Source organism: Elgaria multicarinata, chromosome 11 (assembly GCF_023053635.1).
Source record: "Elgaria multicarinata webbii isolate HBS135686 ecotype San Diego chromosome 11, rElgMul1.1.pri, whole genome shotgun sequence".
Classification (NCBI taxonomy): Eukaryota; Metazoa; Chordata; class Lepidosauria; order Squamata; family Anguidae; genus Elgaria; species Elgaria multicarinata.
The window spans coordinates 33,762,818-33,786,220 of NC_086181.1; the positions used below are offsets into that span (position 1 = coordinate 33,762,818).

At 46.6% G+C, this 23,403-nt stretch overlaps 2 protein-coding genes across 2 annotated transcripts; one reads left to right on the top strand and one right to left on the bottom strand.

Annotated features, from left to right (window-relative positions):
• Positions 1–3,386: 3,386 nt before the first annotated feature.
• On the top strand, positions 3,387–8,784 carry DCTPP1 (dCTP pyrophosphatase 1). Its single transcript, XM_063138359.1, has 5 exons — positions 3,387–3,509; positions 4,989–5,288; positions 6,284–6,411; positions 7,364–7,474; positions 8,135–8,784. The coding sequence occupies exons 2-5, from the start codon at positions 5,001–5,003 to the stop codon at positions 8,361–8,363; spliced, it is 756 nt and encodes a 251-aa protein (XP_062994429.1). The 5' UTR covers positions 3,387–3,509; positions 4,989–5,000; the 3' UTR covers positions 8,364–8,784.
• A 1,096-nt stretch (positions 8,785–9,880) lies between these two features.
• Positions 9,881–20,237, bottom strand: SEPTIN1 (septin 1). The gene is made up of 11 exons (XM_063138380.1): positions 20,173–20,237; positions 19,606–19,696; positions 17,919–18,005; positions 17,489–17,612; positions 16,470–16,604; positions 15,376–15,493; positions 14,148–14,249; positions 13,943–14,042; positions 13,691–13,856; positions 11,376–11,460; positions 9,881–10,294 (listed from the first exon to the last, which is right to left on the bottom strand). The coding sequence occupies exons 1-11, from the start codon at positions 20,173–20,175 to the stop codon at positions 10,214–10,216; spliced, it is 1,092 nt and encodes a 363-aa protein (XP_062994450.1). The 5' UTR covers positions 20,176–20,237; the 3' UTR covers positions 9,881–10,213.
• Positions 20,238–23,403: the final 3,166 nt, after the last annotated feature.

A 23,403-nucleotide genomic window follows, 5' to 3' on the forward strand; every position in this document is an offset into this window, starting at 1 on the left:
GGAGAAGCCTCTAGAAATGGAGGGGGAGTCCTTCATTGTATAACCCATCCCCTCCAGGAAAATGTGCAGTTTGAAATCCACTATTTTAAAAAAATATTACGAAAGTGTTATAAGCCTCCAGTGTGCTGTCACACCCCCCCCCCCCAAAAAACCAAATACTGAAGACACTATACTAACATAAAAGTACCAGGCTAGTAGTGACTCAAATTGTGACCCACAAATGGGTCTGGTTGCAATTTTTGCCTCCTAAGTGGTTACATGTTTTCATGGTTTCTACCCAAAGTCCTAGGACACCTCCAGTCCCATGTCTCCTGAAGGACACCTCCAGACCCATGACAAACTATTGCTAGAGGTGCATGTGGGTGTGTCTCTGTTTCTAGACATCAAGCCAAAACCATGAAATGAACTCTCTTTAAAAAGGGGGGGGGGAGAAAGCAACATATTAAACAAGATAAACTTCCCCCAAACCCAACAAAATTGAGAGCCAAGAAGAAAAACTGGCTGGACTTCCATTTAATTAAAGAGGAGACCAAACAAGGCAATCTTTCTGTGATTTGGGGGTTTTATTCTGTGATCCTACCCACGCATTCCCTGACGCCTTACAATTGTGTAGGAATTCCAAATGTCGCTAATTAAAAGAAGCAGTTAATTAAAAGAAGATCTTACCTGAAGATCCAGGCTCCGAAACGTCTCCCTGCAATTTTTCCCTCCTGCCCAACTGGTTTGCACAAGACAAATTTCCTGAATTCCTGAGGGCTGGGAGGCTGCACGGTGAGGGGTGGGATTAGGGCTACGCTGATGATTTTTGGCACTTCGGACCCTTGCTTTTTCTGGTATAAGCAGCCTCTCCCACCCCAGGCAGAGCAGCTACTGAATTTCTGTTCAGCTGCTGAATTGACCATAAAATTACTGTACAAAGAAAGGTATACCAATTTGTATTGCCCATGTAAATGGAGGAAACAGAATACAGATCCTTACATGCCTAGAAAATAGGATTGTGCAGACACATTTCACCTCTTGTTCCTAAGGTGCTCTGATCCTACTGCTGCTGTGCACATTGCCTTGGAACATTGCAGGACTTACTTAATGCATAGGATCAGGCAGTAGGGTTGCAGTACTGGGTGCACTGACTTGGAATCATAGAATCATAGAATAGTAGAGTTGGAAGGGGCCTATAAGGCCATCGAGTCCAACCCCCTGCTCAATGCAGGAATCCACCCTAAAGCATCCCTGACAGATGGTTGTCCAGCTGCCTCGTGAATGCCTCTAGTGTGGGAGAGCCCACAACCTCCCTAGGTAACTGGTTCCATTGTCGTACTGCTCTAACAGTCAGGAAGTTTTTCCTGATGTCCAGCCAGAATCCGGCTTCCAGTAACTTGAGCCCGTTATTCCATGTCCTGCACTCTGGGATGAATGAGAAGAGTTCCTGGCCCTCCTCTGTGTGACTTCACAGTAAGCCCCATTGAATTTAGAGTAAAACTTTACCTTCTGAGTAAATCGTGTAGGATCAGGCTGCTGCATCAGCCCAGTCCTAAACAAAAATACCTGCTCTGTGTGCAGAGTTTGGAGAAGTTCAGGGGTTGTGTCCACCATAGACTGATGGGCGGTGGGTGCTGGTGGCTCCGATGAAAGTGGAGCTGTGAATCTGCTCCGTATTTTGGGCAGAACGAGTCAGAACTCTAGAGGAGCTATCCGAGGTGCAAACTAGATAGCCCCTTTAGAGTTAAAGACTCGGCGAGGTGAAATTTTGGTAGCTCCTTTAGAATTCTGACCAATCCTGGAGCAGATTCACTAACCCACTGAAATTGGAGCCACCAGCCTCCACTGCTGCTGGTTTTGGCAGTTCCAGGAGGTCGTCCCTAAATGGGTGCAAACCTGAGCATGTTTATTCAGAAGGAAGCCTCACCGTGTTCCACTGGGCTTGCACCCAGGGAAGAGTTGATAGGGGCTGCAACCCAAGCTCAAAATACACATGATCTGTTCAACAAACTATCTGATAACTGATTGAACCCGAGGTCACTCTGAGTAGGTGGATGGTACCTGACCTTTGGCTACTCTGTCCCTAGTAAGTAAGTCCCATTGAATCTCCGCTTCTGAGAAGCACAGATATTTGGGTTAGCACCAGAGTTGCCAACGATTTTTACTGGCTCTGCTGCTATGCTTTTAATGGTCCCTCTTTTAGACAGCCATGTGAATTACATAATTTGTGAAGCACACAAACATTTATCTTCTCTCCAATCCCACCCCCCCCCCCCAATGCTGCCACTCCATACTTTACAATTGCACCTACATTCCTGATATGTTAGGGGGAACAAACACAAAACACTGTTGGACAGCACTGTTTATTCACACACACAAACGTGTGTGTGGTTTTGTATTTTATACTCAGTTAAATCCATAGCACCAGCATGACTACAGGAATGAAATGGTTTGCTTCTGCTGCTCTAATGGATAAACAGATTTACTTGGAAATAAAGTACCATCTTGTTGTAGAAAAAAATGATCTATTTTTAAAGTAAAAAAATCATAAAGCAAGCATCTGTAACCATACACATTCCCAGCCAACCACTCTTGACGTTTAATTGATGAGTTATATAAGGCATAACTCATCAAGCAAGCAATGTTGGCCCCAGTAAGCCCTGGCATGTCCATGTTGGCTCAACAAGCACTGATGCCAGGCTTGCTTGCAGCTGTCCGTCCCACCTTCCACTCTCTGGGTGGTCATTTGGGGTCCCCCTGGTCTGTGGGGCTCCTGGCTGTCAGCCCCAAAGTAAGTGGGAATCCAGGGCAAGGATGGTCATGGTGCCGCTCATCATTTATCAGCAACGTTACAGACGCTGTCCAATAGGTGCCTGTTGCAGGAGAATCCTGAGACCACCTTTTGGAAGTGCCGATGACAATAGCCTGGCTCACTGGGGTGGTTATGTACATTCATCATCTGGTCTGTGATTGGTATATCATTATCCGGTTTATAATGATTTGGGCTTTTCTTTGCCTGCATCTGGCTGAGTTTGCAACTTCTCTGAATGTTTATGAATAGTTTTTTCCTAACTCCTTTGGGCGCAATCCTATGCAGGATTAGAAAGAAAAAAAGTCCTACAACTCCCAGCATGCTCCAGCCACTGGGGAATGCTGGGAGTTGTAAGACTTTTTTTCCTGTCCGACTCTGCATAGGATTGTGCCTTTTGTTTTTGTTGTATTTTTAATAGCTGTTCTGGACTATCTCTTTTCCGATTGGACACTCTCTGTGCTTGTCTCAGGCTGAAATCAGACTCCTGTACCTCTCCTTGTTGATTGGTTGTAGTGTTCCGCATGCTTTCCGCCAGCTACCTTTGATTGGTCTACAGGTGCTTACGTCACCCCTGGCTATCCACTTGAATGGCTACTTTGTTGATCGGCGAGGGTGGGTCTATGGGTTGAACCCCGGGAAAAAGACCCACGTGGCTCTCTAGAAGCGGTTTTGTGTTGGTGGGAGGATCTTTCCCAGTGGATCTCGGTTAATAATCCAGGTAAGCAAAGACTCCTGCTCAGTTATTTAGCACTAGGCATGTGCTAGGAGCGGTATTTTGGAGCATTGCCCAAGAAGGCAGAATTTCACCTGATGCAGCTTTGGTCCTTCAAGTCGCACCAGGTGGAATTCTCCCTTCCCTGAAGCCCTGGAAAGTGAAAGAACCCTGCTTAATAGACAAGACGGGGCTATAAGAGGACGGAAGGGGGGAATTCATAGCTGGGGATGCTGGGCATCCAACATATCTAGAGGGCACCAGGTCGCGTCAGGCTATTTTTAGCTGTCATGGCTGTTTTTAGCCATATATTTTCCTGATTCCCTTTTAGCGACCCAGTTAAGCTCTTCATTTTATGTGAAGCAGCTTCACATGAGAGACAAATAAGGCAATAGTAGGTGAACTTTTGTGGAATTCAAAGCAAGAAGAAATTAGGGCTAGCATTTAGTTTCTCCCATGAGAGATGCAATAGATTGCCTAGAAATCACATGAAAGAGCATCTTCCTCATTCCTGTTGCACATGGTCAGAAACACTCCCTTACCACAATTGAGGCGAGAGTCTTGATATTAAAAGCAAGCACTGTGTGCTGAAAAGCTTTGTCTTATGTTAAATCCTAATTATGGGGTTTGGAGCAAGGGCTGAGATTCAGAGAAATGGAGCATTTTAAAGACTAGGACCGTCTCTGATGTTAACTTCTGTGAAAAAAGCTGTCAACCTTTTCATACAAAAAACAAAGGCAGCCATAAGGAAAAAAATCCAAAATCCATTTAGTGTAATAGCTTTATTATGCCAACTCAAAGATCGCAAAAAATGTGCAAGCTTCTGAGACCTCCAGATCTTTTCATCAGGCAACATAGCACAAAAAAAGATTATCATCTGAAGTCTCTTGCCATGCAGACATCTGGACTACAACATCCAGTCAACCCCCCAAACCTCGCAGTGCATTTTGTAACATTGTGCCTGCTAAAGAGATCTGGTGGTCTCAAAAGCTTGCCTAATAAAGCTATTAAACTGTCTGGATGTATCAACCAGATTACTGTTATTGCTTCTTTTAAATTTTGTTTTAACTGTTTTTATTCTGTGTTGGTTTTTGTTTTTTTCCATTTTACCTTGTACACCGCTCCGAAATTTTTCAATGGGGAGCGGTATATAAATATTCTAAATAAATAAAACCACACTTGTCATTTATTACATGGGAGATGCAGTGACATCTTCTTGAGTACCTGCAGCAAGGAAGCCATAATTAGCAGCAGATCCCACAGTGTGCTCACAGGGCGAAAAAAACACATGAGTGTTCATCATACCCACCAAACTATGCACAGGATTGGAGCCATTCCCCCACCACCACCACCACACATACACACACAAAAGCAGCTTCCGCGGAAAAAACTTCATGTTGTGTGAAGAAGCCGTCAGTTACATCTCAGTTAGTAATCTCATATTGTTGGCAACGAGCACTTTATCAAGCAAGCCTTCTCTTGCAGGCCCGGCTCATCATGGCATCGTCAAAGAGAGGCGAAGGCGAGGAAAAGTACTGCAGCAGCTGGGAGGAGGAGGAGGATTTGAAAGGCTGGCTTCAGCCGGTGGCAGGAGATGAGGGCAAGGCGGCCTGCAGGTTCTGCGAATGTGAGATGCGTGCGGACTGTGCGGACCTTTGGCAGCATGCAGCCACCCCTGAGCATCAAAAACGTGCAACCCCAGGCTCTTCTGTACCCCTCGCTGATGAGGGGCTTTGTGTTTCTAAGTGCTCTGGTACTGCATCCACCATGTTCAGGAGGACAGAGGTAAGAGACTGTATAAATCCCATAAGTGGGTTGTGTATGTCTGTGTGCATGTGAGCTTTGGCACATCGCAACAGGTGTCTGTGGTGGGCACTGAAGCGATGGAAATGCGCACTTTCTGCATTGATTCAGCCATCATATTGGTCAATGGTCCGGTCCTGCTGTACCCAGGGGAACATCTCTTCCCACATGAACCACCTTTGACCTTGCAGGAGGGGCACTCCTTATTTGGGGAGAGGCAAAGACTGTGTAATACTCAGGATGGAGCAAGTATTTTGGGGAAGCTGAGAATTTTTGTTGATTCTCATAGGCTGCAGCTAAAGCCACAGTTGTGCCTAAGGAAAAGTATGTGTGTGTTTATGTGCCTGTGTACAGGGCGAGGGAATAATTGTGTGTTCTTGAGTATGTTCTGTGTCAGGCACTCAGTTCCCAAGTCTGACTCTTTATTTAAAAGATTTTAACCCACCGTTCAGGGTGCACTACCCTCTCAAGGCAAACCCACAACAGAGAGTGAACACACCTCAGGAAAAATCAGTGTTTTATTCCAAGATATGCCCAAGATGATCTTAATGTTTAGGCGAGCTCATTCAGGTCTAGGTGGTCCTTCGGATAACCTGGTCCCAAACCATTTAGGTCTTTAAAGCCAAAACCAGCACTTTGAATTGGGCCGCCAGGAAGCTATGTACCAGGGGAAATGAATGGACAGTACAGGAGTGAAAATCAGCAGATCTGGGCCCTTGATAGCAGGCCGTGGCATAGGATTGGCTCTCTGGTATCACCTGATTCCCAGACCCAGAGGGATTCTGGGCTGTGGCAATAAGGCCTCAGCTTAAGCTTCCCTCCGGAGGCCTGCAGGGAATAGGCAACCAGCCCTTCACCTAACATGGCTGCTGGTTTGAGACAGCAGCCTGCTGTCCAATTTTAAGCTGGCGACAAAAGACGTTTCCTTATTTCTTGGTCAGAATAAAACTTCATGGTTCTGTGGCTTCCTTTGCCAGGCATTACACTCCTCAGCTGGGGCACCAAAGACGAAAGAGGACAAAACAGATGAGGGGATGGTTGGTAACGGACTTGGGAACTCAGCTGTGGCCTTCCGGTTCAGCGCAGAGCCCACCTTGGAAGACATGTGAGACACCCACACGCCCCTCCGTTCATGCTCACCCTCAGTTTCTTCCTCTCCTACGGCTCGGGTCCAGGTTATCTGGAAGACCGTATTCTCCCATATGAGCCTGCTCGTGGTCTGAGATCTTCTGGGGAGGCCTTTCTGTCAGTCCCACCAACACCCCAGGCACACCTGATGGGTACGTGGGAGAGGGCCTTCTCGGTGGCTACTCCAAGGCTCTGGAACTCCCTTCCCAGGGAGGCTAGGCTGGCTCCCTCTGTGCTACAGTTTCAGAGGCAGGCAAAAACTTTTTTGTTTTATCAGGCTTTTGGAACTAGACTGGACCTGTGTTAATGTATTGGATCCCCCCCTTTAACCTGTTACAGTTTTTAAATTTTTTAACATGTTTTAAATTTTACTGTAGGTTTAATTCTATTTTAACTTTTGTAATTTATATTTATATGTTTTAATTGTACATGTTTTAATCTTGTAAACCGCCTTGAGTCGCAGTACTGGGGAAAAGGCGGGATATAAATAAATATAATAATTTTCTTCTGCTGCCCCTTATGCCTGGAACGCTCTTCCAGAACATTTGAGAACTACAAGTTCAACTGCAGCTTTTAAAGCTCAGCTAAAAACTTTTCTTTTTCCTAAAGCTTTTAAAACTTGATTTTGTTCTGACTTTATACTGTTAGTTTTACCCTACCCAGTGCCTGTTTACCCTACCCTGTGCCTGTTTGCATTCTCTTCCCCTCCTTATTGTTTTATTATGATTTTATTAGAATGTAAGCCTATGCAGCAGGGTCTTGCTATTTACTGTTTTACTCTGTACAGCACCATGTACATTGATGGTGCTATATAAATAATAATAATAATAATAATTCCCCCCACCCCCCTTTCAACCTGGACCCATGGGCGTTCCCCCCCTGCCGCCTCAAACCCGGTTCTCATCTCCCTCTCCCTCTGCCTCCCACAGACGAAGCCTCCAATCTGCCTTCACAGCCGAGCGGGGCTGGGGGAAGTACCACCAGCCTCGGAACCTGCTCCTCGCCCTGGTCGGGGAGGTCGGGGAGTTGGCGGAGCTCTTGTGAGTACTGACGATGGCGATGCAGATTGGGCACGGGAGCAGTATTTGGGAGGGAGGGAGGGAAGAAACAGGGGGCTAGACCTAAGTGATGGCGCCTCCCTCTTTGGGAGATGCCAAGATAGCTTTTGGGATGTGTGTCGGTTTCTGCAGCAGCACCCACGTACCAGCGGCACAGTGATTCATAGGGAAGTGTTTTCTAGTTGCAAGTTTCCCCCGTCCAGCTCATTTTAATTTAGAAGAGGGCAGTTGTTGAGGAGATTGGCTATTTGAAGTCACGATAAAACTGTAAAAGGCAGGAAGGACAAATCCAGCAAGAAGTTTAAAATCCCCACAAAACTAAAAGGCCAAAGTTTTTTTAAAAAATATTATACACACAGAGTTTTAGTAAAGCAATTGGTATCCCTGTTTTACCAATTGCTTTACTAAAAAATATTGATTCTAATAGTTGGTCACATCCCTCCAAAATCCAGGGTTTGCTCAATTCCAGCACTGCTGAGTTGCTTTTCCTGTTATGCCGGAGTCTACCAACCAGAGCCAGACACAAAATGAAGGCTCTTAGGCAGAATCAATTATCTGGGATATATACAACTCTGCACGCAAGTTTGCTTAAGACGGCTAAGCCTCTGCCTTCACCCCAGTGTTTTTGTCTGTCGCCCTCAGCCAATGGCGGGAAGACGCCCCCGAAGGCCTGCCGGGATGGACGGCGTCAGAGCGCGACGCCCTCTCGGATGAGCTCAGCGATGTCCTCATCTACCTGGTGGCACTGGCGGACAAATGCCGTGTGGACCTCCCCTCCGCGGCCCGCCGTAAAATAGAGAAGAACCGCCTCAAGTACCCGGCTGATCAAGTCTTTGGGTCCTCCAAGAAATACACGGAGTATCAGAAATAAAAGCAGCCGCTGCCTCTTCCTCAGAGCCAGGAGCAGTGAGGAACTTACCGGTGGCTTTCCGAGGCTCCCTTCCTCTAGCCCCGAGTTGCAAGGATCCAAATGATGCAGGGATTTAAGACCTCATCCGGACTAACAGCCCAAAGCAGGAACCTACTTCGTTTTAGCCTCTTGAGCTTTGATTCAAAGGTCGTAGCGTGTGCGCGTTGCGGGCGATATTGTCGCTGTCAGTTCAGGGGTGGGCGACTTGTGGTCCTCCAGACATTTTTGAGCTTCAAATCCCATTAGCCCTAGCCAATGGTGGAATGATGGGAGTTGTAGTCCAACAACATCTGGGGGGGGCACAAGTTTCCTCCCCCTGTGTGGCTTCCTCACCCTCTTATTCTTGTGAAGCGGGGATGGACAACCTGCATCCCTGCCATCATCCGTGCTGGCAGGGGATGATGGGGTTTGGAGCCCAACAACATCTAGATCAGCCTTCCTCAACCTAGGGTGCTCCAGATGTGTTGGACTGCATCTCCCAGAATGCCCCAGCCAGCTAGCTGGGGCATTCTGGGAGATGCAGTCCAACACATCTGGAGCGCCCCAGGTTGAGGAAGACTGATCTAGAGGGTCACACACATATCAGACAAGTGAGGCACTGACACGTGGAACTTCACCACCCTTCGCCATCAGACTGGGGCCAAACTCAACTGTCTCGCTCTCTTGGCTTTCTTTTTGTTTTTTAAGAAAAGTTGCAGGAGGAAGCTGGATTAAGCTGATTAATGGGAGTGGGGGCTTCCTCATCTCTAACTGTTTTTCTGGCTCAAAGCCTGCATTCTTGAGCTGTTTTTCTTTCCATGGGGGAAAAGACATAGCTTTTCTCCCATGGATTTAAAAACAGCTGGAGGGCACATTTTTCAGGAGGAAAATGGCTGGAGGGGAATGGATAAAGCAGCCCCTCTCCACGGTTATCCTGCTCAAAATGGCAGCCTCTGATGGCTGCTTTTCATTTAAAAAAATAGTTGAGAGGTTGGTGTACATCTCTTGTATGATGACTCATTTGGCCCTCCGCACCCAAGTGAGTCCCTTCTTTTTTCAGGCTGGATTCTTGTTTACCCAGCCAACAATTGTCTTAGCTCTTTTGGCTGCAGCATTACACTGAGACCTCAGACTTACCATTTCTCGAGCCTGATGTTTCCTTTGCTGGAGAATAACGCCTTGTTTTAGGATTGCCTTCTTGAGAACACGTTGGCCACCCTGTTAAAACTATCCACGTGGCCACTTGGCAACGTTTACCATAACACTGCAGAGGACATGTGAATATTACAGAAAATGTGTCTGTAGAAATAAATATGATCTGGAATAAACTGATCTGATGCAGGGAGAGAATTTTGGTCAGTCAAGGAGCATCTGCCTGGTGATGGATCAATGGGTCTGGCAGCAGAGATGAACAGATCCCTTTGATGATAAGTATTTGGAGATTAATAAATTGAAGAGTGGACACGTCAAAAATGGCTTGAATGTCTGGAAGCTAGTCCTTAACCTTGTAAAATAGGTTTTATTTTCATTAACTAGTCTTACATTTTTATTGAAGCAGCACTATGCCCATAGGTTGGCACCACTTGGGGGTGACTGATAGAAAGGAAAAAGGCTATATATGAGAGAGAGAGACATGTTAGCCAGAGGGGGGATTTGTTAAGTGGTCCCCTCTTCTCTGTACCACAAACGCGAGCATACCCACCCACCCACACTGACACGGCCATGTCCAAAGCTAGTGGTCCTCTTTGGACCCTGGTCACGTGGAAGTAGGCTGGTGTCCCTCTCCTCTCTAGGACTCCTGTGGCAGTATGGAAAAGTGGCTCCGCTGCGTTTCAGAGGCTGTCGCATTGCTCCCCCTGGTTCTGCAGCATCTGGGCCTGCATTTTCTGGAGCATTTCCTGCATCCGGCGGAGCTGGGCAAAGAAACGAGAGATGCTGAGATTGTGCTCACCTTTGGGGTGGACTCAGCTGCGGATCATAGGCAGCTAACTTGTACTGAGCCAGACCATGGGTCCTTCGAGCCCAGTATTGTTGACACTGACTGGCAGCAGCTCTCCAGGGTTACAGGCAGGAGCCTTTCCCAGCCCTACCTGGAGATGCCGGAGATTGAACCTGGGACCTTCTGCATGCACAGCAAGTGCTCTACCACTGGGCTATGGCCCCTCATCTGGATGGTAATTTGCCCAGTCCTGCTGAAATGTAGCTGTTGCGGATGAGGTGGGGGGGCAGGAGGCCGGTTGAAAAGGGATCTATATTGGACAGGGTCAATAGCCCGCAAATGTTTATTAGCCCGCTAAGAAACTCGGACTCTGTATTTCCCCCTCCTCCATGGCCAGTGTGGAAATGCAAGCTACTAGTCTCTTGGGCAGACTACTAAAATTGAGGCTTTCTACCAAGCAGGCTGGGAGAGGAGGGACAGACTGATGCACCCTTTCTTGGCCAGCCTGCTGAGTTTCTGTGCTGGTTATAGAGGAAAAGACCTCTTCCTTGCAGCTGATACAGAAACCAAGCCGACAAGTGGAGAAAAGACGGACTGATCTGTCCCTCCTCCGCCAGCCCCCCAGAGACTTTCTGGCCACCTGTGGCTGCCAGGTGAGCTCTTACATCAGGGGTGCAGAATCCTTTTTCAGGCCGAGGGCCAAAGTTCATTTCAGAGAAGCTCTTGGGGGTGGGTGGGGGGCATTCCAAAGGTGGGCGGGACTGAAGGCAAAGGAGGTGGAGCCCAAAAATACCAGCAGGTTTTAGCTTAAAGCTTTTTCTGCCAGCGATAGCCTTCGGAGAGGAATTTCAACCTTTTGGGGGGGGGGAATTGCCCCAAAGCTGGGACACAACCAAATGATCGGTGGGTGGGAGAAACCCTGGAAGCCTGGATTGGGACACCCCCAGGCCTGAGGGCCTGCACGCCTGTGGTGAGTACTAGGCCACAACAACCGCTCACTCCAAGAGAAACGGCAAGGCCTCAAACGTGCAGCCCCGTTCCCTACGGTGACTCACCTCCTCGTCTTTCTCGCGAATCAGTTTCTCGGTCTCAGCCAGAGGCAGGAGTGGCAGCTCAGTGGCACTTTGGCGTGACAGTTTCCTAGGGAGGCAACCAACGGAGACTGGTTTCACTGGATCTCATCAATAATAAAGTGCAGCACAGCAGCTAAGGGCCCAATCCTATGCATGTTCAGACAGACAGAAGTCCTACATAGTGTGACCCTATGGAAAGGAGGACAGGGCTCCTGTATCTTTAACAGTTGTTTAGAAAAGGGAATTTCAGCAGGTGTCATTTGTATGCATGCAGCGCCTGGTGAAATTCCCTCTTCACCACAACAGTTAAAGCTGCAAGAGCCTTACCCTCTTGTATCTGGTCAAGAGGGCAGGGCTCCTGCAGCTTTTAAGTGTTGTGATGAAGAGGGAATTTCACCAGGTGCTGCATGCATACAAATGACACCTGATGAAATTCCCTTTTCTCTGCAACTGTTAAAGATACAGGAGCCCTGTCCTCCTTTCCATAGGGTCACTCTAGTCCTACAACCCCCAGCATTCCCCAGCCAGCACAGTTAGGAAATGGTGGGAGTTGCAGAACTTTTTTTTCTATCTAAACATGCTTCGAATAGTGACCTCAGTGACTGAGCTGCAAATAGCAAGTCCCTGGTATGATTCTCCCCACTCACTAAATGCCTTTGGGCAAACTCCTCTTTCTCAGCCTCAGTCAGCCCATCTGCAAAATGGAGATAATAATAATGCCTTACCTTACAGCAGGGATGGGCAACTCGTGACCCTGCAGATGAGTATTGTAGCCCAAAACAATCTTAGAGGCCCACAGGATTGCAACAAGATAATGTACATGAAGCACCTTGAACACTCAAAAGTGCTGTGTAAATGCTAAGTGTTAGCATTAGTACTTCGATCGCACGTTTTCTGAGGCTACCATCCTACCCTATAACTGTTCTCTGAAGAGAAAGGTGACCATTTTGCACAGCCTTTTCTCTTAATCTTTTTTCTGCCTGCTCCTCTGTGTTGGCAAACCGTTATCTTGCCTTTAGTAACAAGATTCTCAAGGGTTTTTTGGTTTTTTAAAAACTACTTTTGTTCAAATTCTTTTGAATCGAAAAAAGTTTCTGCACACTTTAAATAGCACAATCAGGTTAACCAGATGAGAGTGACCTACATACATATAACACAATCCTATACATTACTCAGTAGAGAAAGCATTGAGGTCAACGGGACATACTACCAGGTGTGCGTATATTATTTCAGCCTAACCATTGTTGTTTTTTACACACACACACATCATGCCCCTGCTGGAGAAATTATCTGAGGAGGAGCTAGAGCTTCCAAGGAGCCACCCATGTCAGGAGATCACGGAGATCCTGGTCCCGCAAAGAAATTCCACCTCAGAGGCTGGGCAACCACCTAGCCCCTGAGAGTGTTGCTGCCTCAACACACAGGCCAATAAGACTCCTCTGAGAAGGAATGCTCAATTACAAGAAAGGACTCCTCAGTAGTAAGGCCTTCCCCCTGGGTAGGACTTTTGCCAAAGGGCCTGTAATGCTGCAGCTGAGCCCTGGGTGGGGCTCAGAAAGCTCTGGCAATGTAAGCCTTCATTTGTAGCCTGGACAATGCTGGAACAACAACATTCATCAGTTCCTGTGCCTTGCACCTCACCTTATGATTGACCTTCCATGCTAGTGACCCTTGGACTCATGGTTGACTCTACTTCTGGACTGTGTATGGTAACTTCTTAACCTTCTGGACCAGTCCTGGTTTTGCCTGATCCCATACTGGACTGGAAGTTTTGTGCATGAACATTTGTCTGCTTTGTTGCCTTTTGGATTGCCCCATAATTTGTTCTAAACCTGAGTTTGATTCAGCAGTAGCAGGACACATACACACACATGGACCTTCTCCCCACCCACCCCAGTTCTTAAAGGCATGATGTATAACAGCCTTCCACAACCTGCTAAACAACTTCCAGCTGTTTTAAACTCAACTATCAGCCCAGCCAATGGTCAGGTACCCTGAGAGTTGTCCAAAACATCTGGAAAGCACCAGATTGGGGAAGGCTACAATTTCATTTGGGAATTAATTGAATTGCCCAAATTCTCCCTTTCATTGACTGGAAATGGGCTCTTGTATTTAAGAAGTACTAGTGTGGAGTATGTACAGTCATGCTTCATGATCATACATTGTCTTGTCTTTAAATTCTTCACCAAAATCCCTTCAGTCTCTGTGTATTCCTTAACTGATCCCTTGGCTTTGGTCCATGCCCTTAGCCTCTGCCCCTCTCAAAGAAAACACAGAGAATTCCAGAATATGCTTACGCGCGGCTGCTGCGGTCCCGAACCCCAGTTCTGGTCAGGCTTTGAATGCATTGGGCACGGTAGTTTTCGTAATGAACCTCATGGGTCACATCCTTTAAGTCCTGCATATGGGTTTGAATCAACATGTTCCGAAGTTTGATGAAGTCGCAGTGAGCAGAGTTTTCCACTAGGGGGCAAGAAAATAGGAAGTCATCAGTAACTTCCTGTGGCACAGCGCCCTCTACTGAGCCTTCCCTGTTTAACATAACTTACCTTCCACTGTTCCCCAGGGGTATTGCCTTCCCCGGAACACTTTGTCCTTCAACTCTCTGACCACGTGACTAGATCCAATTACAGCAAAGGGGATGCTGTGCTGTATGGGCAACACCAATTGGACCCATGTCAGTACCCCCCATCTTCCTCCCCCAACACATCCCTCCCCCACAGTAGACTCATCTGCTTCCTGTTCAGTTCTCACCTTCATCTCAGCATCCTGAGCTTTGAACTCTTCATCTTCATCTGAGTCACAATCGGGGAATTCATAAATGTTGATCCCATTTTCTTCTAATTCCTGCCGGATCTGAGCGTCCAAAGGAATTGAAACAAGCAGCTAAAACTGGGGTTTCCAATATGGTGTCCGTAAAACCTCGCTGCACCAACCAGGGGCCCTGCTCCTTATTTTTAAGTTGTTTTTTTTAAAAATATTATTTTTAACTGGGAGTCTAGCATGCTACAAAGCAAAGTGATGCTCTCTTGCACTATATCCTACACCTGTGTTTTGGAGGTCAGACCCCCTCTTCAGCTTTGCCCTTAGGTTCTTGGTTATTTATTTTTCTGTCTCACCCGAGCCATTTTGTGAGTGGTGCTGGCAATATTCTCTGAAAAGTTCAAATGCCCAGTGAGCTAAAAGGGACATCAACTAGAGCGGTGCAATTATTATTATTATTATTATTATTATTATTATTATTATTATTATTATTATATTTATTTGTATCCCACCTTTTGCCCAATACTGGGCCTCAAGGCAGTCTTACAAAGTTTAAAACATACATTGTAAAACCTAGGAAAAGAAATGTAAAAAAAACCCCAACGTTTAAAATACACAACAAAATTATAAGTCATTAACATAGATGGAGGACCAAATTACTCTCCAAAGGCCTGCTGGAACAAACAAGTTTTAGCCTGCTTCCGAAAGCCCACCAGATGCGCCTGTGAAGATGGTGGAACTGAAAGAAGGGCTTCTCCAGAAGATCTCAAAGCACGGGCAGGCTCATAAGGGAGAATACGGTCTCTCAGATAACCTGGACCCGAGCCATATGCCATGGGGGCATGATTGGGGTATGAGAACCCTGATGCCAGAGATACAGGTTATTTTCATGGGATTTCCACCAGAGTTAGCTACTTCAAACAGAAGGCTTCCCAACTAACAAAAGAGTGTCTGAAGTGCTTAAACAAGACCTCTTGGAGACTTCTTATCAACTGTCAATAGAAAAACATAAATGTCATCAAAGAGAGCTGTTAGAACCAGGAAGCAAGCCTGAGAATTGCATCATGGGAGACTCATAGAATCTTCAGTTTAAAGAGATATTCTTAGGCTGAGTTTCTTGCATGCTCGATATTGATTACATCTAACACCCCGCTGTGTGCATCTGTTCCACCTCTCCAGTGCTTGCGGTTCCCCTACAATGCCCCCTTCAGGGCCTCACCTTCTTCTTCTTGCGCTGTACTTCCATCGGAGTCAAACAGTCTGCTTTTCCGATCACTGGCACAATATTGACTTTGTCATGCATGGCCCGGAGGAATGCAATGTCTAGGGGGCGAAGCCTGTGGCAGAGGAGGATAAAGGCTGGACTTTTCAGAGCACCCCGGCAGCCCACCCTCTAGGTCCAGCTCGCAGCCCTGCTCTGCGCGCCAGATTTGTGCAGACAGGTTGGATAATCTGTGGTGAAGGCCCTCTGCACATGCTCGGGGCCATGTTATTATCATGTCACCTGTCCCAGCATTGAACTGGATGGTAGAGATGAAAGGATTTTGTTCAATTATTCTGCTTATGCTTTGCAGATTGCAGGCATCTGTCATACCACTGTCCGCTCATTGAGGCAATCGACTTTTTTTAAACCAGAATTTCGTTCTACTTGCGCTAATTTGCCTTAGCGCAAATGCGAATTAGCATAGGCGTGCGAGTGTGCATTAGCACGGATGTGGGTTAGCGTATGTGCAAAGTGCACATTAGTGCTAACGCAAATTAGCACTAATTCTACCTCCACCCCCAACCAGTCTGCACGTCCTCAGAATCCACGTGAGTCAGAAGCAGCCAAGACACTGCGGAAGCTGCAGGCGGGATTCACAGAAATCCAAAGTCATTTGAAACCGTTGTGGATTTCTTCAACTACTGGGTGGTGGAAATAATTGTTGGGCTGGATCCGGACTCAGACTGAGCTCCTGTTGTCCCTCATTAGGAGAGCTCCTGCCCTTCCAAGAGATCAGAGCTATGGCTTCAACTCCACCCTGCGAGATAAGGCACATGCTTTGCAGCAATTAACTCCTTGTGTCTCTTATTTTGCAGAATAAAAGTTGTTGACCCATACTTCATCTCTTCTCCTCCTTGTGTGCTGTATTGGACTTGGTACACCAGGGAACAAGCTATTTTGCAACAACCCTAATCCAGCCTTCCCCAGCCAGGCGTCCTCCAGATGGGATGGACTACAACTCCCATTACCTCCAGCCATCTAGTCCAATCCATCTAGAGAGCGTTCAGTTTGGGAGGACTGCCCAAATCGTGCGTTTCTGTACATCGTACCCATGTCCAAAAGGTGACAGGACATAGAGGCAGCAGTGGACCCGGCCGTCCTGAATGTTCTTGCGGTCCAAGCCGCTTTCGTCCCGGAAATACTGTTCAAACTGGCAATCAATGTAATGGGCGATCGGCTTCCAGCTGTAGGAAGAAGGAGGTAGGAAAGGAAGGAGGTTGAGCTAGTGAAAAGGCCCTAACCCTGGTCAAAATCACACACAACAATTGGCCTGTGTACATCTCTTAATTTCGATTGCTGAATTTTTAAAAAAGCAAAGGAAACAACCTTGGCAATGATGCATGCTGCTCTAAGGTTTTCGAAGAACAAAATACCTTCAATGTTCTATTAGGAAATATATATTTTTAAATAATTTCCCAGAATTTTGAATTTGGGTACCATTTAAGCTTTACCTTTCAACAGAGAACGCTTTTAGTTTCAAAGTTCTAATTGCCATGTTCCTTGATCCTTTCAGAAAGGCCAACTGTCTTTGCTTCTAGTGTTTCTGGATGTAATAATTCTCCTAAGATCTTCATCTCCTCATCATTCTTTAGGGAAACCTTCCTCAACCAAGTGCCCTCTAAATGTACTGTGTGTCTGAACTCTCTCAAAGGGCTCCATCTCTTGGAATGTCAAAAGTAGGCAAGCCATACTTCCTTCACTTTGGTCCCAAAGAACCAATCAGTCCTGGGTCCCAGCATCCCCAAAACAGACCCATCTTCTCACTTGGAGAACCCTGAACCACCAATCTCATTGTCCCATCTAAAATTTCTTACATGCGTCTCTGCTTCTACAGAATTGAAGCATATATGGACACAAGAACACAGGAAGCTGCCATTTACTAAGTCAGATTAGTGGTCCATCTAGCCCAGTATTGTCGATACTGGCAGGCAGCAGCTGCTGCCCAGGTTTCCGGGCAAGATTCTTGCCTCACCCTACCTGGGGAAGCCGGGGATTGAACCTGGGCCTTCTGCCTGCAAAGCAGATGCTCTACCACTGAACTACGGCCCTTACCTGGATGCCCTCTTACCATTCAGTGTTGTCCACCGCGTCCCCAAATCCTGGGGTATCAATCACCGTCAATTTCACTTTCACCCCTCTTTCTTCAATATCTACTGCATGCTTGACAATTTCCATAGTCTGCGGGATCCTGGCTGTAAAATGGGGGGAGACAGGGTAGTCTCCTTAACAGTTTCCCTCCTGAACCCAGAACCACCCTCACTAAATATTGCAGGCCATTTATTTATTTCATTTATATCCCTCCAAGGAACCCAAGGCAGTGTACACAACCCTCCTCCTCTCCACTTTATCTTCACAACAACAACAACAACAACAACAACCCTGGGAGGTAGGCTTCCATGGCCGGGTGGGGACTAGAACCCGGATCTCCCGACTCCCTGTCCAACACTCTAACCACTACACCACACTGGCCATGACAGGCATCATCCACCCTTACTCACCTTCTGCATCTGGAAGCACTCGCTCTTTGTACAGGTCTGTCAAGAAAAGGCTATTGACAAGAGTGGATTTTCCCAGTCCGGATTCTCCTGTATAATGAATGAGTGGGAGAGCATGAGCTGAGGCTCTTAAGGTGCAATCCTACACGTGGTTAGACAGAAAAACGTCCTTCAACTCCCAGCATTCCCCTGCCAGCAGCTGGGCGTTGTAGGGCTTTTTTCTATGTAAACATGCATAGGATTACGCCCTTAGAGGAGGAATGAGGTACAGTATACAGCTGGGGCAGAGAACGTCTTTCAGCCCAAGCAGGGCCAAATTCAATTCCAGAGATGCTCTTGTGCCACATCCCTGTGGTGGGCGGAGATGAAGGCAAAGGGGGGAGGGCCCAAATACCCAGAATGCCAGTGTGTTGTAGCTTACAGCTCTTACTCCCTGAAACTAAAGCCTCAAGAGAGGCATTTCAATCTTTTAGAATGGGGAGAAAGCTCCCCACCCGGGAAAACACCCAATGATGGAAGAGGTAGGGCCAGAGGAGGAAGGGGTGTGGCCATCTGGAGAATTCTGGAGGGGCGGTTTTTGGGCCCAGGGCCTTAAGTTCCCCACCCCTGGCATACAGCTGGGAATAATTCTCTGGGTGTTAGGACTCCCTACCTCTGGAAGGGGAATATATTTTGGTGCAGGCTTTCCCAAGTTGTTGCCCTCCAGATGTCCATGCTGGCTAGGGATGATGGGAGTTGTAGTCAACACATCCGGAGAGCACCAGGTTGGGGAAAGCTGTTATAGCAGAAGGTTGGAGGGTGAGGAACCCTCTGCAAGTGTGTGTATGTTGGGATGAGGGTGGGTAGAGGGGAGAAAAGAGACCTGACTTCAACTCTCTGTCTAACAGCTCTGACTTTTCTTTTTTCTTGTTACTTTAGAGTTGATGCCAGGGCCTCAATCAAGATTTTAAACTACCACCGACCCCGCTATGGTAAGGTCTCAATCCGGAGTCTTGAGCCTACTGTGGCATAAAAATGGGGGGGGGGGAGTAACTGCTAGATACAAATTTAAAGTAAGGTAGGGTGTCCATATGAAAAGGAGGACAGGGCTCCTGTATCTTTAACAGTTGTATTGAAAAGGGAATTTCAGCAGGTGTCATTTGTATATAGGGAGAACCTGGTGAAATTCCCTCTTCATCACAACAGTTAAAGCTGCAGGTGCCCTGCCCTCTTTTAATTCTGGTCACTCTAGTATAGCTCCTGCAGCTTTAACTGTGGTGATGAAGAGGGAATTTCACCAGGTTCTCCATATATACAAATGACACCTGCTGAAATTCCCTTTTCTATGCAACTGTTAAAGATACAGGAGCCCTGTCCTCCTTTTCATATGGTCACCCTAAGTAAGGTCGATTTGGGGCCTAGGTTTGTAGTAACGTTCCAATCCCTGCCGAATTGCCCACTGATCAAGCTTTCATTGTTCACCATCAATTCGTAGGCAGTTAGGAGCATCCCTCCATTTTGTACGACAGAATAGCATGTCTGTTGCAGGGTAGAAAGAAGAAAATGAAAGCAAGGAGGGTTTCCGGATGCACCAGAACGCCTGGGTTCTGTCTCACCTTGGGAAGGAGGAGGGGGCCTTCTCGGCCGAGGCCGGGAGAAGGGAAGCTGGGAGTTTGCTAGGGCAGAAGAAGTTGATATTTCCACCGCTTACCTGCTACCATCAATGTGAAGTCAAAGCCCTTCTTCACAGACTTCCTGTGAACTTGGCTGGGCAGGGTAGCAAAGCCGACATAATCTTTATCCTGAGGCACAACATACAATGACATCAGGAGGCAACCCTTGGCCGGTCTCAGGGGTGCACAACATTTCCAGGCCTGAGGCCCGCGAGTGATTCCGGTTTGGGGGTTGGTAGGTGAGTTTAGGGGCTGGGTACGTGTACACAAAGATGCACGCACGCACCACTGATTCTCTTGCCTCGTTGAGGGGGGGATTGAGGGGGGTCCCCCCAAAAGTGCTGGCAGAAACCACACTTTCCTTGCTGCATGCAGCATCAGGAAAAGAGGAATTTGTATGAATTTTTCAGGGGGGAATATGGTGTCAGCTTGGGGGGGGGAGGTGATCAGAGGTCCTGTGGGAGCCTCATGTAAAGCCCCAGAGGGCTGGAGGTTGTGCACCCCTGATCTATCTGGTCCTTCCCAGGTATCCTGAGAGATACCCACCCACTCCCTTCTGAGTAAGGGGCACTACATAGAAAGGGGTCTGTTTTCTGGAGTCTTACCATAATTGGCTTCTAGTTGTATTGCAGAGAAGCTGTAGTGAAGTCTGCACCTTGTTGCCGCTGACACACATCCATTTCCTGTCGCGGTGAAACAGGAAGCCAGCTTTGCGCCCGTTATCAAGGCATCTTGGCCTCTGATTGGCTGGCCCATTTTCGTTTCCCTCCTCTACTTTCCACCTGTCTGTGGGCTGCAGTCGTTTGAAGTTGAAATGTCACCCAGACATGTCGTGTTAGAGGAGTTGTTGTGTGGATACGTCAGCCTTCCTTTCCCTGGCCCCTATTCTTGCCACATAAACTTGTAAAGTGGAGTGGAGTGGAGTTTTAGCCCACACACATCCTGCTTTCCCCACGAACAGACAAAAATCCTGGTTTTCAACTGAAGCACTCAACAGACGCAAAAAGCCAAGGTAGCCATGTTGGCCTGAAGAACATTTCCAAAATCCGTATCACTGTAATTATTACCTTGGCCGACCCAAATGTTGCAAATCGCTGCAAAACCTTCAAGTTCTCCAGCACTCTTTGTTAGATAAGATACCATATTTCTTCGATTCTAAGACGCCATCGATTGTAAGACGCACACTAATTTCAGTACCACCAACAGAAAAAAAAGCTTTGATTCTAAGAAATAATAAACGACCCGCGATTCCAAGACGCACCCCGTTTTTAGAGATGTTTATATGGGGGAAAAGTGTGTCTTCTATCGAAGAAATACGGTAGTAAACAAAGTAAAAGGGGGGTGTATATGGGAATGACAAGAAAGAAAGAATATTGGTAGGAAGAAAAAAAGAATAAGTAAATAAGTATGCTCAATTAGTGAGCCAAACCAGAACAATATCCACAGGGCCTTGACCAAACTGCCCTCTAGTGGAGTCTTGCGTACATTAAAAGGCCCCTTGCTTTTCCAGCAGTAGCAGCAGCAAGGGGCTGCTGCCATCAGCACTAAGGCAACTTAGAATCTTCATTTCAATTTCCCACAATGCTCCAGGGTGCCACCCATCAAGGCGTTGTGGGAAGTGGATGATGGAGAATGCTGAATGCCGATGTGAAATGTGAATGCACAGCCTTGAAGCCCCTGTCTTTGAGTCCTGACCTTTTGCAGCTGCATCTCTTCCTTATGCATCCCCTGAATACCTTGTTGTTGGGTGTCTTTACATTAAGGGAAAATTGTATTGCTCACCCAGGGTGTTTGTACTTACTGCTTTTTGGTGCAATTGTTATGGGCTCGATTACATAGGCAGAGAGGGGCAACCACTTGCTTTGAATTGAATACTTCCCCTCCATTCACTTCAACTGAGACAGCACCATCTAGTGATGGAAAATCCCACTCTTTTTTTTGCAATGGATACTGCGGAAGATGTCCTGGTCATTCACGATGTCATATAATCAACCCACAAGCTTCCACGAGTGGCTAGTCACAAGCATGCTATAAATTGCTAGTTTAGAAAAGTCTGTTATCTCCCTTTCTCTCACAAATGTACATCTGTTTGTATATCCTCCCCCAGTTTATCCTGGTTTTGTTTGTTAATATTTGGGAGTCGGGTATATATTAAGGAGTTTTCAATTAAACAAGTGCTGTTTATTGAAGGACTCCAGCTTTGTACCTTTGGACATTTCGCAAACGAAAATGGGTGTGCTCACAACAGGGGTATATTGGTAATATTTGCATTTTATTTGTGGCGTTTTGACAATATTTGTATACATATATATAGGTTGAGCAGAGATGGAAGCATGGCTGAAACATTCCAACAGACAGCCAAAGTCTATTGCTCCCACATCAGATATCTAGGGAGACAGACAGCACCCTGAGATGCTTATAAATCACAAACTCAGTACTCTTCCTCTGTGCATCTGAGGGCCAAAGACACATTACTTTTAATCTATATCCAGCAACTATGTACTTTCTTAAAAAATAATAATCAATTTTACTCTACAGTAGGTACAGGGCCTCCAATCTGGTTCTTAAAATCTCCCTTCCCATCACCCCCTCACACATACTAGAACCCCCATCCAGATCATGCCCTCTGCACCTACTCTAGAGTAGAAATGAAATGTAGCTGCCAGATACGGATTCAGAGAGAGGCCTATTTGGGCCCGGCTTCAAAATTCAAACCGCAGCATTCTTTTTGTTTCCATCTAGAACATTTTCCCCAAACCATCCAGTATCAACCACAAGTGGAAGTTGGTGGCTTTGATTTCAGTGGGGTTGCGAATCCATTCTGGGTTTCAGTCAGAACTCTACGCCCAAAATAGGTTCAGCACCTTGGAAAGTTCCTTCAGAGTTCTGGCTGGTTCTGACTAACCCAGAATTCACAGTCCCACCAAAATTGGACCCACCAGTCTCCATGGTCAACAAGCAATTTCCTAACTACTTAGTTCCCATGGCAGCACATGGCACCTAAGGAAGGGTGTCCCTGGCCATACCTTGCCAGTGGCTCTGACCTATTTTAACCCTCTGCAACCCCCACCCACTCCAGCTCACAGCAATACCTTACCAACTGCAGTTACATATAAAATAGAAGGTTATATATCATATGGTACATTTGTGTTCAGTCTGTCAGCTTGGGCTTTGCATGTAGAAGGTCCCAGGTTCTCCAATCTTCAATAGAAAAGATCTCTGGTAACAGATACGTCTGGAGTGGGAGGACCTGCCAGCCCGTTGGAACATACACTACTGAGCTCAAGGGATGAAAAATCTGACTTGGCCTAAGGCTACGGTGCCCTCTAGGTGTGTTTGACCACAGGGTTTTCTACATGTAGCTTTTAACCCTCCACTTTACTGAGGCATCTGGTTCCAGATTCTTTGCTGGATTAAGTTTGACTCCTGTCCTCCCTTTTTTTGGCTTAAATGCCATTTACTTTTATTTATCTTGGCTTTCTTCTCCGCATTACAATAATTATTTATAATATTCTGCCAACTTTTTAACTATATCTGAAATTTTTATTGGTAGCATCCTAAAAACAAAATTAATCTTTGGTAAAATCTTCATCTTTATTAATGCTATTCTTCCAAACCATGAAAGGTTCAGTCTTTTATATTTTTTCAGTTTTTCTAATATCTCTTTTTTCAAACCACTTAAATTCTCTTTTTCTAAATTTTCTAAATTTTTCCTTCTCTTCCTTTCCACTATGTGGCACTGTGGTATAGCAGAATTCATAGAATCATAGAATAGCAGAGTTGGAAGGCACTACAAGGCCATCCAGTCCAACCCCCTGCTCAATGCAGGAATCCAC

Coding starts and splice junctions, on each gene's coding strand:
- DCTPP1 (XM_063138359.1), top strand. CDS start 5,001: ATGGCATCGTCAAAGAGAGGCGAAGGCGAGGAAAAGTACTGCAGCAGC. Junction 5,289..6,283: donor CCATGTTCAGGAGGACAGAG/GTAAGAGACTGT, acceptor TTCCTTTGCCAG/GCATTACACTCCTCAGCTGG. Junction 6,412..7,363: donor GAGCCCACCTTGGAAGACAT/GTGAGACACCCA, acceptor TGCCTCCCACAG/ACGAAGCCTCCAATCTGCCT.
- SEPTIN1 (XM_063138380.1), bottom strand. Junction 15,494..16,469: donor CTGTCACCTTTTGGACATGG/GTACGATGTACA, acceptor CCTCTGCCACAG/GCTTCGCCCCCTAGACATTG. Junction 14,043..14,147: donor CTCAGGATGCTGAGATGAAG/GTGAGAACTGAA, acceptor TTGCCCATACAG/CACAGCATCCCCTTTGCTGT.